We start from the raw sequence: 14,343 nt of genomic DNA, 5'->3' as shown, positions 1-14,343 counted from the left end.
CGCAAAAGGTGAAAATCCGCGAAGTAAAAACCATATGATAATATGGCTATTTTTATATATTTTAAGCCCTTATAAACTCTCCCACACTATTATGAACATTTCTCGCACAATTATACAGTATAAACCCTTTGTATTCTGTTAGATATTAGGTAAGATTCGTTGAAATTATGTACATATGTAAACACACTGTTTAAAATAATATTTAGGTTTTACTGTATATAAAGATATTGAGTATCTCCGATATCACATATGTTACAGCCATTACGACAGACAGGCCACCAGCAACAAATACGTACAATGCAAGAAAAATTGTATACAGTAAAATGTGTGTACAGTGACACTAAACTATGTACATGTAATAAGTACTGTACATAGAAAATTAATTATGGTTACTCACCAACAATGACACAACGACTTGTCCGATAACGAGGAGTTTAATTTTACTGCACAACAAAGGAGAGCGTTACAGCTCTTCTAAAGGAGTCTCTTCAGGCGATTGTGTAGCACCGCCGTTGCTCTTCTTCCGGCAGTCTTCAATCCAAATCCCTAAAGCAGATTTCATCCGGACTACCGCCTTATTACATCCACTTACAACTCATTTTGCGCCCTGGTTAAAGGACACTGCGGCCATAGACCTTATATGCTTTTCCTCCTTTTTAAATAAAAAGAATCGTGGACTCATTGATGTCGTAATGGCGTCCTACAGCGGTGTAGCTGTTCCCTGCCTTCAACATATCCAAAACTTATCTTTTCAGCAATCGTTAGCATCTTCCGTTTGTGCTTTGGCACAGCCCCTGAAGCAGTAGTAGGAGCAGATCGTTTTGGAGCCATAACGAAGGGCTTGACTATGCACAAAGATATAAAAAAAAAAAAAAAAAAAAGCACAAAAGTTAACTCTTTACACAGCGAAACACGTTGATGCTGAATGAGTGAGACGAGATTTCCTGGTTAACACAGCGGAATCGAATTTCGGCGCTCCGTCACTGAGCCAATCAGCACACAGGAACTTAACTGCGTGCTCTGATTGGGTAGCTTCTCAGCCATCCGCCAATAGCGTCCCTTGTATGAAATCAATTGGGCAAACCAACTGAGGAAGCATGTACCAGAAGTAAAAAGACGTATTGTCCACAGAAACCCGCGAAGCAGCAAAAAATCTGCGTTATATATTTAGATATGCATACATATAAAATCCGCGATAGAGTGAAGCCGCAAAAGTCAAAGCGCGATACAGTGAGGGATTACTGTATATAAATAAAATATATTATTATTAACAACAATGTGCTTGTGTCACACATGTGCAACCAGGGATCCTCTTCTGGGCTCAGTTGAGCCAAGCAGAACCTCTTCAGGATGAGAGGGGGCATGGCTGCTAACAGCATCTTCTTTTCCCACAGCCTGGTAAAGATGCTCAGTGAGGGCACTCAGCTCAGAACATGACATCCTGAATAAGCACTGCACCTTCTGGTTGGGTTGCTATAAATGGCAGGGGCATTCCATTGACAACTCAAATTTAAGCCTGAAAGGAGTTCCCGAGTGAGACTAAGGAAGTGCAGAGAACTCTGTATTGGCTGGCTTATTTATCAGTGTCTTATATGTTGTGCCCTTGGGCAACCTTTTGTTTTCTGTTGGCAAAATTAAACAGGTATAAATGTGTTGGTTCTCCTAATGATTCTGGCAATTTCAAACTGGTTATACTTGCTTTACACTTTTCTGTTTTAGTAATATTCATGTGAGAAGTGCTTGAAAGGAAACAAAATGTTTACTGTTTTAAAATTATATGGCCATTTTTATTTGTCTATTCATGGCTGCACTGTCATTATGATATATTAGTCCTTTTCTTGGATCCCAGTATGGTACCAATTTTCTTTTTTAGGTTCCCAGGCTAAAAAGTTTCATAGCCCCTGGTTTTGATATTTGGTTCTGAAATGTTTGATTTTGTGAATCTAAACCAAGTTTTTACACTATGCTTCTGCCTAACTGATGTGCTTCAACCATCGCTTGGTCATTTTTCTTAAGAGTCTAAACTTTCAAGCACCTGTCTTTTCCCAGGTAAGTAGCAGCAGCTGCATGGGCAGATTTTGAAGGAGGACTAAATTCAGAGGATCACCATATAAACTGGAGTGGCTTATTAGTACGGATGGGTGGTCACTGACAAAATAGAATCAGCACATATGAGAAAGTACACTTTAAATCTAAAGCAGATGTACACTTTTACATAGCATAAAAAAAAAGATCTTTAAATCACACACTCACACACAATCCATTACTGCTCAGGCAGTGTTCAAATGTTTACCATTTAAATGTTTGTAAGACAAAAGCTAATCTCAGAATGGGCCATTGTGGTTTTGAGGAATAAACTAAAGACAGGGTAACAGCCTACATGAGAAAAGACAAACCTAAAGGAGATCCATCATCTTGTCACACAGAGAAGTAACATCTCCTAATAGTGAAAATTAGCTGGAAAATGTTTTGTCTATGTGCCAGAGGTACACAATTAAAACAGACATTTAATAAAGGGAGAAACACTGTGGATTTGTCCTGCACACCTCCAAAGACAGAGAAAGCTAATATGGTATTTATCCTTGCCATTAACAGACTATAAAAATTAAATGTGTTTAATGCAGATGGCTGCAAAATTACAGCATAACTGAGCACTAGTGTTTCTTTTTTTATTTAGTTTACACATGCAGCCATCCAACTTAAAACAGGACTAGTCAAGCTCTCTCATTACTAGACATGTTATCTCAGTCTTCCTTGTTCACTAGGTGGCACAAATAATCATCCGCTCGTCTTGCTAATTCCAAGCCTGTAGCGATTTTCACTTGCACAAGTAATGATTGCTTTTATAGATGCCAGTAGCAAAATATTAACATTTTTATTACCAAATTAAACAATTTTCAGAGTTTATTACTCTGATCAAAAAAATCAATATCAAACTGCAAGTTCTCAACAACAAGATGATAAATTCTTATTTTTGAATCAGAATGCTGATGTTCTTGTGATTGTATAGAAAATACGATACACTAGTGCTGGTAATCCAGGGGTGGGCAAACTCAGTCCTGGAGGGCTGCAGGTTTTTGTTCCAACCCAGTTGCTTAATTATAAAACAGTCCTTGCCAATAATTTAGTTTCATGACTTGTTAGTGCTTTAACTCTGCCATGTCAAGTCATTCTCATATCCTAGATTTTGTTTTCCTTTCTAAAGATATCATCCAAATGATTCGAAGTGTAAAACATGAGTAATTCTCAGTCCTTCACTTTTTTCTCTACATTCCTTCCAAGCGTTTAATTAAACCAAACACTGCACAATAAATACACAGAGGTGTAAATGGAAACAAGCTAAATGGAGAACTGCTGATTTCTTTGGTCACTTACATTTTATTGCTAATAAGGAGCAATTCAAAATCAAGAATATGGCTTTTTAAGACTAAAATAAGCCATAAGAGTTCAAAATCTTAACAAGCGAGAGAACTAAAATGAAGCAAAAGTGTTACTTGAGCAATAAGTGCTTCTTATTAAGCAACTGGGTTGGAACAAAAACCTGCAGCCACTGCTGGGATGATTTTGCTCACCTCTGCCGTAATCGGAATTTTTAAAATCCAAAATGCTCCAAAATCCAAAACTTTTTGAGCTCCGTTCCGATGCTACAAGTTAACTGTTACAGTTAAAAAAAAAAAAAAAACAAAACAAAAAAAAAAAAAACTATGTATTTCATTGTTCTATTTCAGATATTCAAAGTGCTAGACTAAAAAATCCATTTGAAACATGTTTCTTGTGGTGTAGGGTAGGGGATGGAGAATGCCTTTTTGGTATTTGCTTCCATATAAAGAAACACAGAAGTCTGAAAAAAATCATTCAATAGATTGTAGCTCATTAATTTAAAAAAATTCTTTTCACAAGCACATTTATAAAAGTGTCAATTTTAGAACTACAGACACTATATTAAACTATGTTAAAAACCATCTGCAATCTGTAAGATTTTGGACAAAGGTACGGAAATCAACTACTAAAGCGCTCTTTAGCTAACTATATCAGCATTCTTAATTTCACATAACCAATAATTTATGGCTTAAATCACAGGTGTCGGACTCCGGTCCTCGAGGGCCGCAGTGGCTGCAGGTTTTCATTCTAACCATCTTCTTCATTAGTGAGCTGTTTTTACTGCTAATTAACTTTTGCTTTAGTTTTAATTAACTTGACTTAGGCCCCTTAATTGTCGTTTTCCTTAATTAGTAGCCAAACAATAATGAGACATCAAAAAAGCCACCATATGACCAGCTCACCTGTGCCCATCACACAATATCTGAAAATAAAAAAAGGCGAAGGTCTCAGTAAGGTTGATCTCTCAGGTCACCAAAATATCTTGACTGTGTTCTTAGAAATTTGGAAATATCTGCTGTGGCAGAATGAGAGCAGCAACAAGCCATTGAATTAAATAACGGGCTTAATTAACAGCAAGAATAAGCTTCTCATTAAGAAACTGTTTGGAGTGAAATTGGTTGGAGTTTTAAATTCCAATTTAGTTGGTCATGTGCTGGCTCGTTTCACGTCTCCTTTCTGTTTGGCTGCCATTTAATGAGGAAACAAATCAATTCAGAGGACTGAATCCTTAAAAACAGGGCTATTGAAATGAAGGGAAAAGGAGTTAAATTAGCAGTGAAAACTGGTCACTGATTAGGAAAAGGGTTAGAATGAAAACCTGTAGCCACTGCGGCCCTCCAGGCCCAGAGTTCGACACCCCTGGCTTAAATGCATTGGTATGTTGGTTTTTTCTTGTTTATCTAACAGCATCTGCACATTATTTCTTTATTGCTATACAAATAATTTATGGCACTCTTAGTTACAATTTAATAGTTAAAGAACTGCAGACAGCAAGAGATTGCACAGGTAAAGTACAAGAATCAAGGCTTTTAGGCAGACATATACATCACCAGGATAGCTAGCCAATCATATATGTGTAATATCACGAGGTCTGGAGCCCCATATGAATTTCTGACATAAACAACAGCCCACCAGAGAGCAAACTCAGAGAAAGGGATAGAACCAGAGTGACTGAAGTAAATACAGGGCACCTGATGTGTATGAGATTCTTTTCCAAAAAGTTTATCAAGCTGAAGAAAAACGTTTCCAACAGAAGAAAAGTGAAAAGAGAAGTAAAACATCTTTGGTTGGTAAGTGGCATATAACCAAAGGGTGTATCAGCTTTCACGAGTCTAGGAAATTAGAAACCAAACTAATATTTAAGTCTGGCTTATATCTAGGGATATCAGTATGTTGTTCACATCAAAGATAGCGAGTCCCTATGAGGACTGCGGAGGAGTGAAAGGCATTGTACGTATCACTCATAAAACAATGTGCAAATGGATAGGGTCTGTATGTGTGTGACTTTCTATGCGTGTTAAATTTAGGGCGAGAGGAGACAAATTTATTAACAAACTTGCCAAGTTCCATGCATCCCAAGATAACATACATATTAAAAATGAGGTGAATGTCTGTTGGAGGCAATTAGTACAAAGAGTTGACATATTGAAAATAAGGTTAATCTGGAACCCAGTAGGCACCATGTGTCAGAAAACTATTTTAAAAAAATTAATGCAAAAGCACAGGCCACAACAACCTCCAGATCTCAAAGAATAAACTGATAAAAAAGAGTGAAAGTGAGAGAGACAGATGCCCTTATTAGCAGGAACCATGCCTCAATTCTGTTAGTTCAGCACCCCATCAAAATACTATAAATAATTTCACCTTTTCCATTTCCAGCAGGATCTCCCATCGTGCTGATCATCACTTCTCCACTTGCAAGACAATGTGAAGTATGCAAATGAGCAGAGTTACATTTCCAAAACACCTCAGTCGGCTCCACAATCTGTTATAGAGTTAAATAAAGAAAAGTACAATGCATTCAGCTATAAAGAGAAATAGGGATTCAATGAACCAAGTCTTTGACTCTTTCCTAAAATGTATTTATGATCTACTGTAGCTAAGTTCTAACCACATATGAGGCTTTTTTTTTTCCTGTGGAGTGAGCCCACCAATATAATGGGTTATGTGTAGGAAAGAAAAGCAGTTCACTGTCACGAAGATGTGGCTATACCTGATGTTGTATTTTATACTTACAGGAGATATCCCACAAACACAAAAAAGATAAAAAAAGAAAAAAAAAAAAAAAACAATTAGAAGTGTCTGCATTTTTTAATTTACTACAATAAAACTATTTTTTATTTTTTAACAACCGAATGACCTGGAAATGTGTACTTTTTGTGATCAAATTATTAATGTGATAACATCCTGAAGAGCATACAAAGACCGTTCAGACCAATTGAAACAATCCCTAAAAAAACAACAACAACCCATCCAACCCACAACAAACACCCCCAAATCCCAATTCTACTCCATCAACCCCAAGCTTAACCCCACATAAGAAATCGAAGGTTTTGGGTGAAATACGACCTGAGCTCACAAAGGAGGCACAAGTGCTCACAGGAAGCTATCAAGAGACAGACAGAGAGAAGAGGAAACTGCAGTGATTAAAATATGGCATAACACTTCTCACCAATCACAGGGCACTGAACCAGTTTCACCATGAAGACTCATTTTTCAATGCTTTGTTAATATTTACTGCACAGAATTAAAAAAAATAAGAAGACAGAACTTCTAAGCATTAAAAGAAAGCAGATTTCCATTGTGAAGCCGACAAAGCCTTTGCTGCTGTTGATACTAAGCAGAATAGACTTTAATTAAAAACGAGAATAAAGATTCACCTTGGAGGAGAAAGATTTGCGGCAAATAAGAGAGAGGACAGAAAACTGAAGACCTGAAGGCATACACTGGAGAACACTTGCAGATCATGCTGTACGTACAAATGTCCCAAGGACCAATTATGTATGCAAGTAACAACAGGAGTCTTAACCAGCCCAACAACATGATGTGAGTGGAGCAGAATATAAACAATGCAAATATCTGAACTCAAACCTTTTAGGAATTATTTATGTTCTAATACAAAGGGAATATTTAAAAATAGTTTCCTTAACTGCTAATTGTTGGATAATGGACAGAAAATTTGAAAATGTGAACATGGATAGAACATTGCACAGAAATCTGAAATTAAGGAATGGACCAGTGAGTACAAGTTTCATACCTATGCCGCTACTAAAATATAAATGAGGTGGCTGTCTAGAAAATGCTTGGAGGTTTCCACTTCCTATGAAAACTAAAAGACGACATTAGGGCAGCATTAGTTTCCAGTACCAAAGTTATGTTTATAGAAGCTCAAGCAGTTCTTAAATATAAAAGAATGTTAACAGCTTGAATCATTACCTTGTGAAATCTGGGGGCACGAGGGTCAGTCCCCACATCCACTATATAGATGCGTGAGGAGATGAGGCTTGGCAGGATCAAGCGGTTACGTTTCTTGGAGGTATCACTAAAGCAGCTACTGCATGTATTCCAACCAGAGTGGTGCAGCTCATCCTTTAAGTTAGGCGTTGGCAGACGATGGATCACCTAGAAATATGATGTGCCACATGATAAATGATCAACAAGCTACAATTGCCCACTGACATTCAATAGCTGTTATTAGACACTTGTATACAATACTGTTGTGTCAATGAGCAATAGGAGAATTCTTTTACTTTTATTCCAAACATAGTTCTCATATCAGGGCACTTAATACACAAGCAAAAAAAAAAAAAAAAGATGACTCTTTTAAAACTGGCCTAAGCATTAAACTCCACACACTCCCGAGGCCTGCACTTTAACCCTTTAAACTCAGCCTCAATTTTGTCCGTTTTCTGCTACTTTCATTTAACTGGACACAATTTCTTTACACCTAACTCAAAATACATGATCTACACATCAAAATAATGTAAATATTCTGAAATATCTTCCTTTTAAAATCGGTCAAAAGTTTTAGAACACCTAAGAAAAACCTGAGGAGTTTCAAAACTTTTGACCACTAGTGTATAACTGGACAATGTGTTGTTTTGTATATAAATTACAACACAGAAAAAGTTGCAAAATTCAATCAAGTTTTTACCAAGAATATGCTTTGAATAGTATTCTTATTAGCATAAATGCTCAAAAATACCATAAGAGTGATGCAAAAATATCAGCAAAACAACAAAAAAGGGCTATGAAATATCCACAGCTAACATCCATCCATCCATTATCCAACCCACTACATCCTAACTACAGGGTCACGGGGGTCTGCTGGAGCCAATCCCAGCCAACACTGGGCGCAAGGCAGGAAACAAACCCTGGGCAGGGCACCAGCCCACCGCAGGGCGCACACACACACACACCAGGGACAATTTAGAATCGCCAGTGCACCTAACCGGCATGTCTTTGAACTGTGGGAGGAAACCGGAACACCCGGAGGAAACCCACACAGACATGGGGAGAACATGCAAACTCTATGCTGGGAGGACCCAGGAAGCGAACCCAGGTGTCCTAACTGCGAGGCTCCACAGCTAACAGGTCTATTTTTAATGTTGTGAAGTAGTAAAAAAATAAGTTTCTTTTTCTATTTTTACAGTGTTCAAATAAATAGCTACATTATGAACAGGTATAACCAGTGTTGAAAAATAACTGATACGGTGATTTGGAAGCCTAATTATGTTTAGCGTAAATACATTTTTTCTAGCTGAAGCAAAGACAATTCTTTCAGGCAGGGACCTTAAGTGATTCGAGCAGTTTTTTAGAGCAGTGATTATGCCCTGTTTGTGGATAAGAATGTGCTGTATTGGGGTCTTTGGGAGCCTGACCCATACATACCACATGCAAATAGTTAATTTAATGTGCTAAATCTGTACTAATCCATACATGGTATTGGGCAGTGGAAAGTGAGCAATTATAGGGTCTCCCACGAGGTCTTCAGAGCCAGAAGCCATGTTGGCACAGATGTGACGAGGAGGCTTTGCTACTTAAGGTCCAGGATGGTGTTGCCCTCAATGCAGAAGACAAATAGCTTTGCTTTGAATGCGGACTGCATAATAGAATGTCAAGCCATGTGTTCTGAAGCTAAAGAACAACTGTCATGTATCAAGATAATTTTGTCAAGTCAGGTGTTCAAAAATGTCGATAAGTATTGATTTTAACATTTTAAATTACTTCTTATTTCTAAATTACAGAAACATTAATAAGTATAAACCTGTAACCTGTATATATCCCATTTTTGTGAAGAAATAACTTTGACTTGAAAAGATACTGAACTAATCCTTTAATGGATAAATAGAGAACGTCTGTTCTGTTGTCTTGCTTACTGCTTATCAGATAAGAAGGGTTTGCGTGGAGAGGTGTAGGGTCACTTGATCGTGGTCAACTGTGTGCAAGCCTAAAGTCCCAGAAGTAGGGTGTACCAATATTGTGGAATCATATCTCACGCTACCAGAGAAAGAACCCAGCAGCAAGAAGAAGTGGATCATATTAGCAGCCACTGAAGTCAAGTCATCTGACCCGAGAGGCATGTTAACAGATGTGAGTTGCAGCCTGTGACACCACAGGCTTTATTCCAGAGGAAAAAAGAAAAAGGGAAATGGTCATGGACAGTAGCCGGTAAGTGACATAGGGGCTGGGCATCAATAAAAATAACCTTCGATACTCGCAGAAAAGGCATCATGTTTTAATAAGAAGGTCACCCCACACCCTCCACAGCAAAACACTGATTGCGTGAAAACTCATTGCCTCATACTGGACAGATTTTGATTTTGCAATAAACCTGGTAAATTTGTTATATGAAAATTTAAATCTCAAACTCATTTCAAAATCTTCTAAACATCTTTATCTAAATCTAGAAAACGCAGAGAAAGCTAAAAACATTATTGTATTCATTACAATAAATCTAAAATGTACAGTTAAATGTGTGTATTTATCCGGTATACAAATCCAGAACCTTGGCCTTTTCTCTGCCACATTTTGTATAGATTCCCCATTTGTTCCGAGAAAGACCACAGGCTATATTTCTTACAAAGTGACAGATGTCCCTGCTTGTGTTTGCCCAATTTCCTTCAAATTTTGGACAGATTTTCCCTTTGTACAGGGGAACACCACTGGCTATGTTTCATTGTGAAATTTACTTGATTATTCCATCTTGCACATACCGATTGGTGTCCTATACTTGGACAGTGCCAGATGACCTTGCTAGTTATAAGTAATTTCGAGATCGGTTCCTTTTTAATGTCCAATACTGGGCTCCAGACTTGGTGCTATTACTTTTAGCGGGCTAGACAATTAAATTGCACCTGACCCTGCAACCGGTTGTCCAACTTGCAGGGAAAACTTGGGAGTTGGTTTCAGGTTTGGCACTCCAGCCACAGTAAAAACTTCACACAGCTCTGAAATGGCCGAGAGGACTCCTTTCTGTTCTCTGCAGAAGTAGCTCTGCTGGAGCCACCCATAGGAAGGCCGCTTGCATTATGACTGGGGTTGGGGAAAAGCCCTCAGGTGCCTCATCCCTGGAAGAGTCAAAACCACTGGAGAGACAATGGGGTCAGGCCTGTTTGTGATCAGAACTGGTGTGGTGCTGAGGCATCACCTGCTGCATGGCAACACTTGGGTCCTAATTTAAGGCGGCCCATTCAGGTAGGCACGTGGAATGTCTCCTGGGCATGCTGATCTTCTTCCTTTGCTGTTGGAGGAGCTTTGTAAATTCCGCATTTCAGTGGCGGCACTCTCCGAGGTGCACAGGCCTGGGCCTGGCCAGATCTATGTAGGTGGGTACACCTTTTATTGGTCTGGTCTCTCTGAGAGCTGTTGCTGTGGTGGATTGGCTCCTTCTGATGGCGTCCAATGTCACTCCTTTCAACGAGCACATTATGAAACTCAGATTACGGCACTCTCTGGATGTCTTGTCTGTTGTCTCAATGTATGTCCCAACCCTGGTGAATGATGTGTTGGTGAGGAAGACATTTTATTTGCAACTTGGTGGTTGATGCGTGCCTGCGAGGTGACACCACTTTCATCATGGGTGACTTCAATGTGAACATTGGCACGGACAGGGGTGGCTCCGAGGACTGGGTCAGTCCCCGTGAGTCTGACAACCGTGGTGAAAGTGGCTGCATGTTCCTAGACTTTGCAAAAGATCAGGGGCTGGGGAATGCTGAATCCTGGTTCCAGCGCCCTGAGTCACACTGTTGAACTTGGTACTGCAATACTGGTGGTACAGTGAAGGTTTGGGTAAGGTCCTTGCTAGGGTTATCCTCAATAGAATCAGTGATCACTTGCTCAACTACCAGCGACCAGAGCAGTCTGGTTTTACTCCTAACAAGTCTACCATTGACCAGATCCTGGCACTGGGGGTTCTCATCAAATGAATATCAATAGTCTGTGTAGCCTTTGCTGATTTTTGTAAAGGTGTTCGATTAAGCTGATTGAACTGCTTTGTGGGATATACCGAGACTATGCAGGATCCTCCCAGAGTTGCTGGATGTCATGGCAAGCCTGTACACTGGTACTGTGCAGAGTGGAAGTAGAACCTCTGCCATTTTCCTCAGTTGATTCTGGGGTTCATCAAGGGAGTGTTCTTGTTCTTGGACTGGGTGTTGTACAGGGTCATGGGGTCTAGTGGCTGTGAGGCATCTGTTAGTGAAGAAAAATTCAGTGATCTTGACATTGCCGACAATGCTGTGATGTTTGCAGTGTCAACTGAGGCTTTGATAGGGGCTCTCGAGAGACTGAGTGAAGAGTCCGAGTGTCTGGGCTTGCGATTGTCCTGGATAAAAACCAAGATCCAAGCCTTTAATGACCTTTTGGGCACAGCCATCAGCAGTGTGTCCGTTTGCGGAGAGAATGTCGATCTTGTCGAGAGGTTTACTTACCTCAAGCCGTGACATTCATATATCTGGTGATTCTTCCCTTGAAATCAATAAATGGATCGGGAGAGCATGGGGTTTCATGAGGTCACTGGAAAAGGGTGTGTGGCACTCCCGATTTCTTTACAAAAGGACAAAGGTCCAAGTCTTTAGAGTCCTGATGCTTCCTGTTTTGTTATATGGTTTTAAGATATGGATGCTATCCAATGACCGGAGACGAAGACTGGCCTCCTTTAGTACTGCGTCTTTGGAGAGTTCTTGGGTACTGCTGGTTTGACATTGTGCCAAACGAGCAGTTGCTCACGGAATCCTGAATGAAGCACATTACCTGCATTGTGAGGGAGTGTCAGTTACGGCACTATGGCCATGTGGCACAATGCCCCAAGGGTGATCCGGCTTGCTGGATCCTCATTGCTGAGGAGTTGAGTGGCTAGACCAGGCCAAGGAGATACAAATATAAACAGTTGGCTATGGCAGATAGATTGTCATTTCTGGGGGGTGGGACTGGACTACATGTCTGCCTGGGGGGTTGCAAACTGGGATTCCCAGCTGTTTTATCATGTGGTGGGTGCAGCAATGTGCTATACCAGTGCTTTCTCCCCAACCTAACCTGACAACACAATAAATGGACGAGTAAATAAATAGCAATAATGCAATTAGCTAAGTATTGTGTACAGTCCCTGATCTAAATTTAAAAAAATGTATACACTGCATAAAATATTGAAGTGCAAGCTAGAATACAGTACAGTTTTTTTTTTTTTTTTTTACTTTTGTCATATCAGGATTAATAGTATCACAGTACACCCAGATTCCACAAAGTCCCATTTTTACAGGAGACTGAAAACGTCCAGCTGAGGACATGCTCATGAAAGTCAACAGAAGTGCCCAGTAGGTCTGCCCAGCGCAATGAAGGCATTGCCAGGAAACACGACGCTCTTGTCAGCTGACCCCATTATGTTATAAAAGGAATCCTGCTTCAAAGGCAGGCAGTTTGCTTCTGGTACTGAAAAGGGAGAACTCCACTCTGCAGCGCATGAAGGGGCCCTAATCCTTATAAATTGGAACAGATGCAAATGGCTAAAAAGAAAGCACAGGAATTACATTCTTGTCTTCTCCTCTTTTTAAGAAAGAAATGTTAAATAAGATGCTTAATAGAGCCTAAGACTCTGGACACGCCAAGAGAGTAACTGTTATGCTCATATTTTTTGCTTGCGTTTGACACAACACAAAAATAGTGAATGGCTGAAATAAACTCAAAGTTACAATGGTATTGTTAGTTTGTTAGTGCTGTATACCTCACTAAAAATATTTACTCTTTTACACAACAAAACCAAAAAAAAAAAAAATTGCCTTCAAAATGAGTGCTACCTTATTTTATAATGAAAATGTGATTATGGCACCGGTGTTGTACTGTGGCTGGGCAAGGCTTTAAGGAATACAATATAGTAATAACCATAAAACAAAATGGCAGCAGAAATGCAAATAAAAAAAAATCCCATATAACCAAGTCAACAATAAAATTAAGACAGTGTTCCTTATCCTGTTTCAAAATAAAAGCATCTCTACATTTTGAAGATGAAAAAATGTACTCAAAGAATTTGTGCGCTAGCTAAGGGGGGGCACTTTGTGGGTCACAATATCCAACTTGCAGGAAATAATGCTGGATGAAAGGCATAAAAAAATATAATAAAAACTATAGTAAAGTTTGACAGAATGACTCTGTATTGTAAAATATCAGGATTGAAGTTAGGTTGACATCATAACTTTGATTATGGGAAAAACATTAAAATAGTACTTTCTAATGGTCTCTTTATAGATACTGCGGTCCCAAGTACAAGCAGAAAGACGGAGCTACTTCAAGGGTACGGAGTAATACAAAGGGCTACTCATTTGATACAAACTCCCTGAATAACAAAGTTGCACAGTTCACCTTTGATGATAATATCATTAATATTAAATATTCAAATATCATTTCCTGTTTGTATCAACCATTACCTTTGTAACATTTTTAAACAAACCAGGCACTCTGTCCCATGTTTGTACAAATTATCAGTTGTGTAAGATTTAAAAAACAACAAAAAAAATAAACAACTTTCACATTTTTAAATGAATCATATGACATTTGCACTAATCACATCTGTAGTATTTTTTAATAAATCATCACATCCGTAACACTTTAGTCAAATTATTTTTCACATTGTTGTATAATATTTGAGTTTAACGTTGCCATGGTGTTTCACGGAAAACATGTTCTCTTTCTTTGTCTGTAAATGTTTTAGTGGGAAGCGTGGCATTGCCCGCTGTAATCCGGGGTATAATTTGACACTGCAACTCTGAGCGAGTCTTGTAGTAGATGTGCATCAGTAAGGCGTGTTCTGTGTTTGTTCTTGATGAAATTCATGTCAGAAAGGGCCGATTCACAAATATGGGTTGAACCAAAAAGGCAGGCAACTTTCATAGCTGCTGTGCATACACCTGTGTACTTTTCTGTGTCCACAAGACACCAAAGGTTTGGTGCACCCTGATGGGCTTTGAA

General features: G+C 39.1%; 1 protein-coding gene across 1 annotated transcript in view; it reads right to left on the bottom strand.

The window, feature by feature from the left end:
- Positions 1-14,343, bottom strand: part of selenbp1 (selenium binding protein 1) — a 78,146-nt gene that overhangs the window by 33,656 nt on the left and 30,147 nt on the right. Inside the window, exons 4-5 of the mRNA XM_028793943.2 lie at positions 7,318-7,503; positions 5,746-5,866 (exon numbers count right to left, since the gene is read on the bottom strand). Of these exons, the coding sequence (XP_028649776.2) occupies positions 5,746-5,866; positions 7,318-7,503 (307 nt within the window). The remainder of the gene's footprint in view (positions 1-5,745; positions 5,867-7,317; positions 7,504-14,343) is intronic.

The sequence above is a fragment of the Erpetoichthys calabaricus genome, chromosome 2 (genome assembly GCF_900747795.2).
Source record: "Erpetoichthys calabaricus chromosome 2, fErpCal1.3, whole genome shotgun sequence".
NCBI classification, from domain to species: Eukaryota; Metazoa; Chordata; class Cladistia; order Polypteriformes; family Polypteridae; genus Erpetoichthys; species Erpetoichthys calabaricus.
The sequence above is the reverse complement of the archived record's forward strand: the minus strand, read 5'-3'. Positions and strand labels throughout refer to the sequence as shown.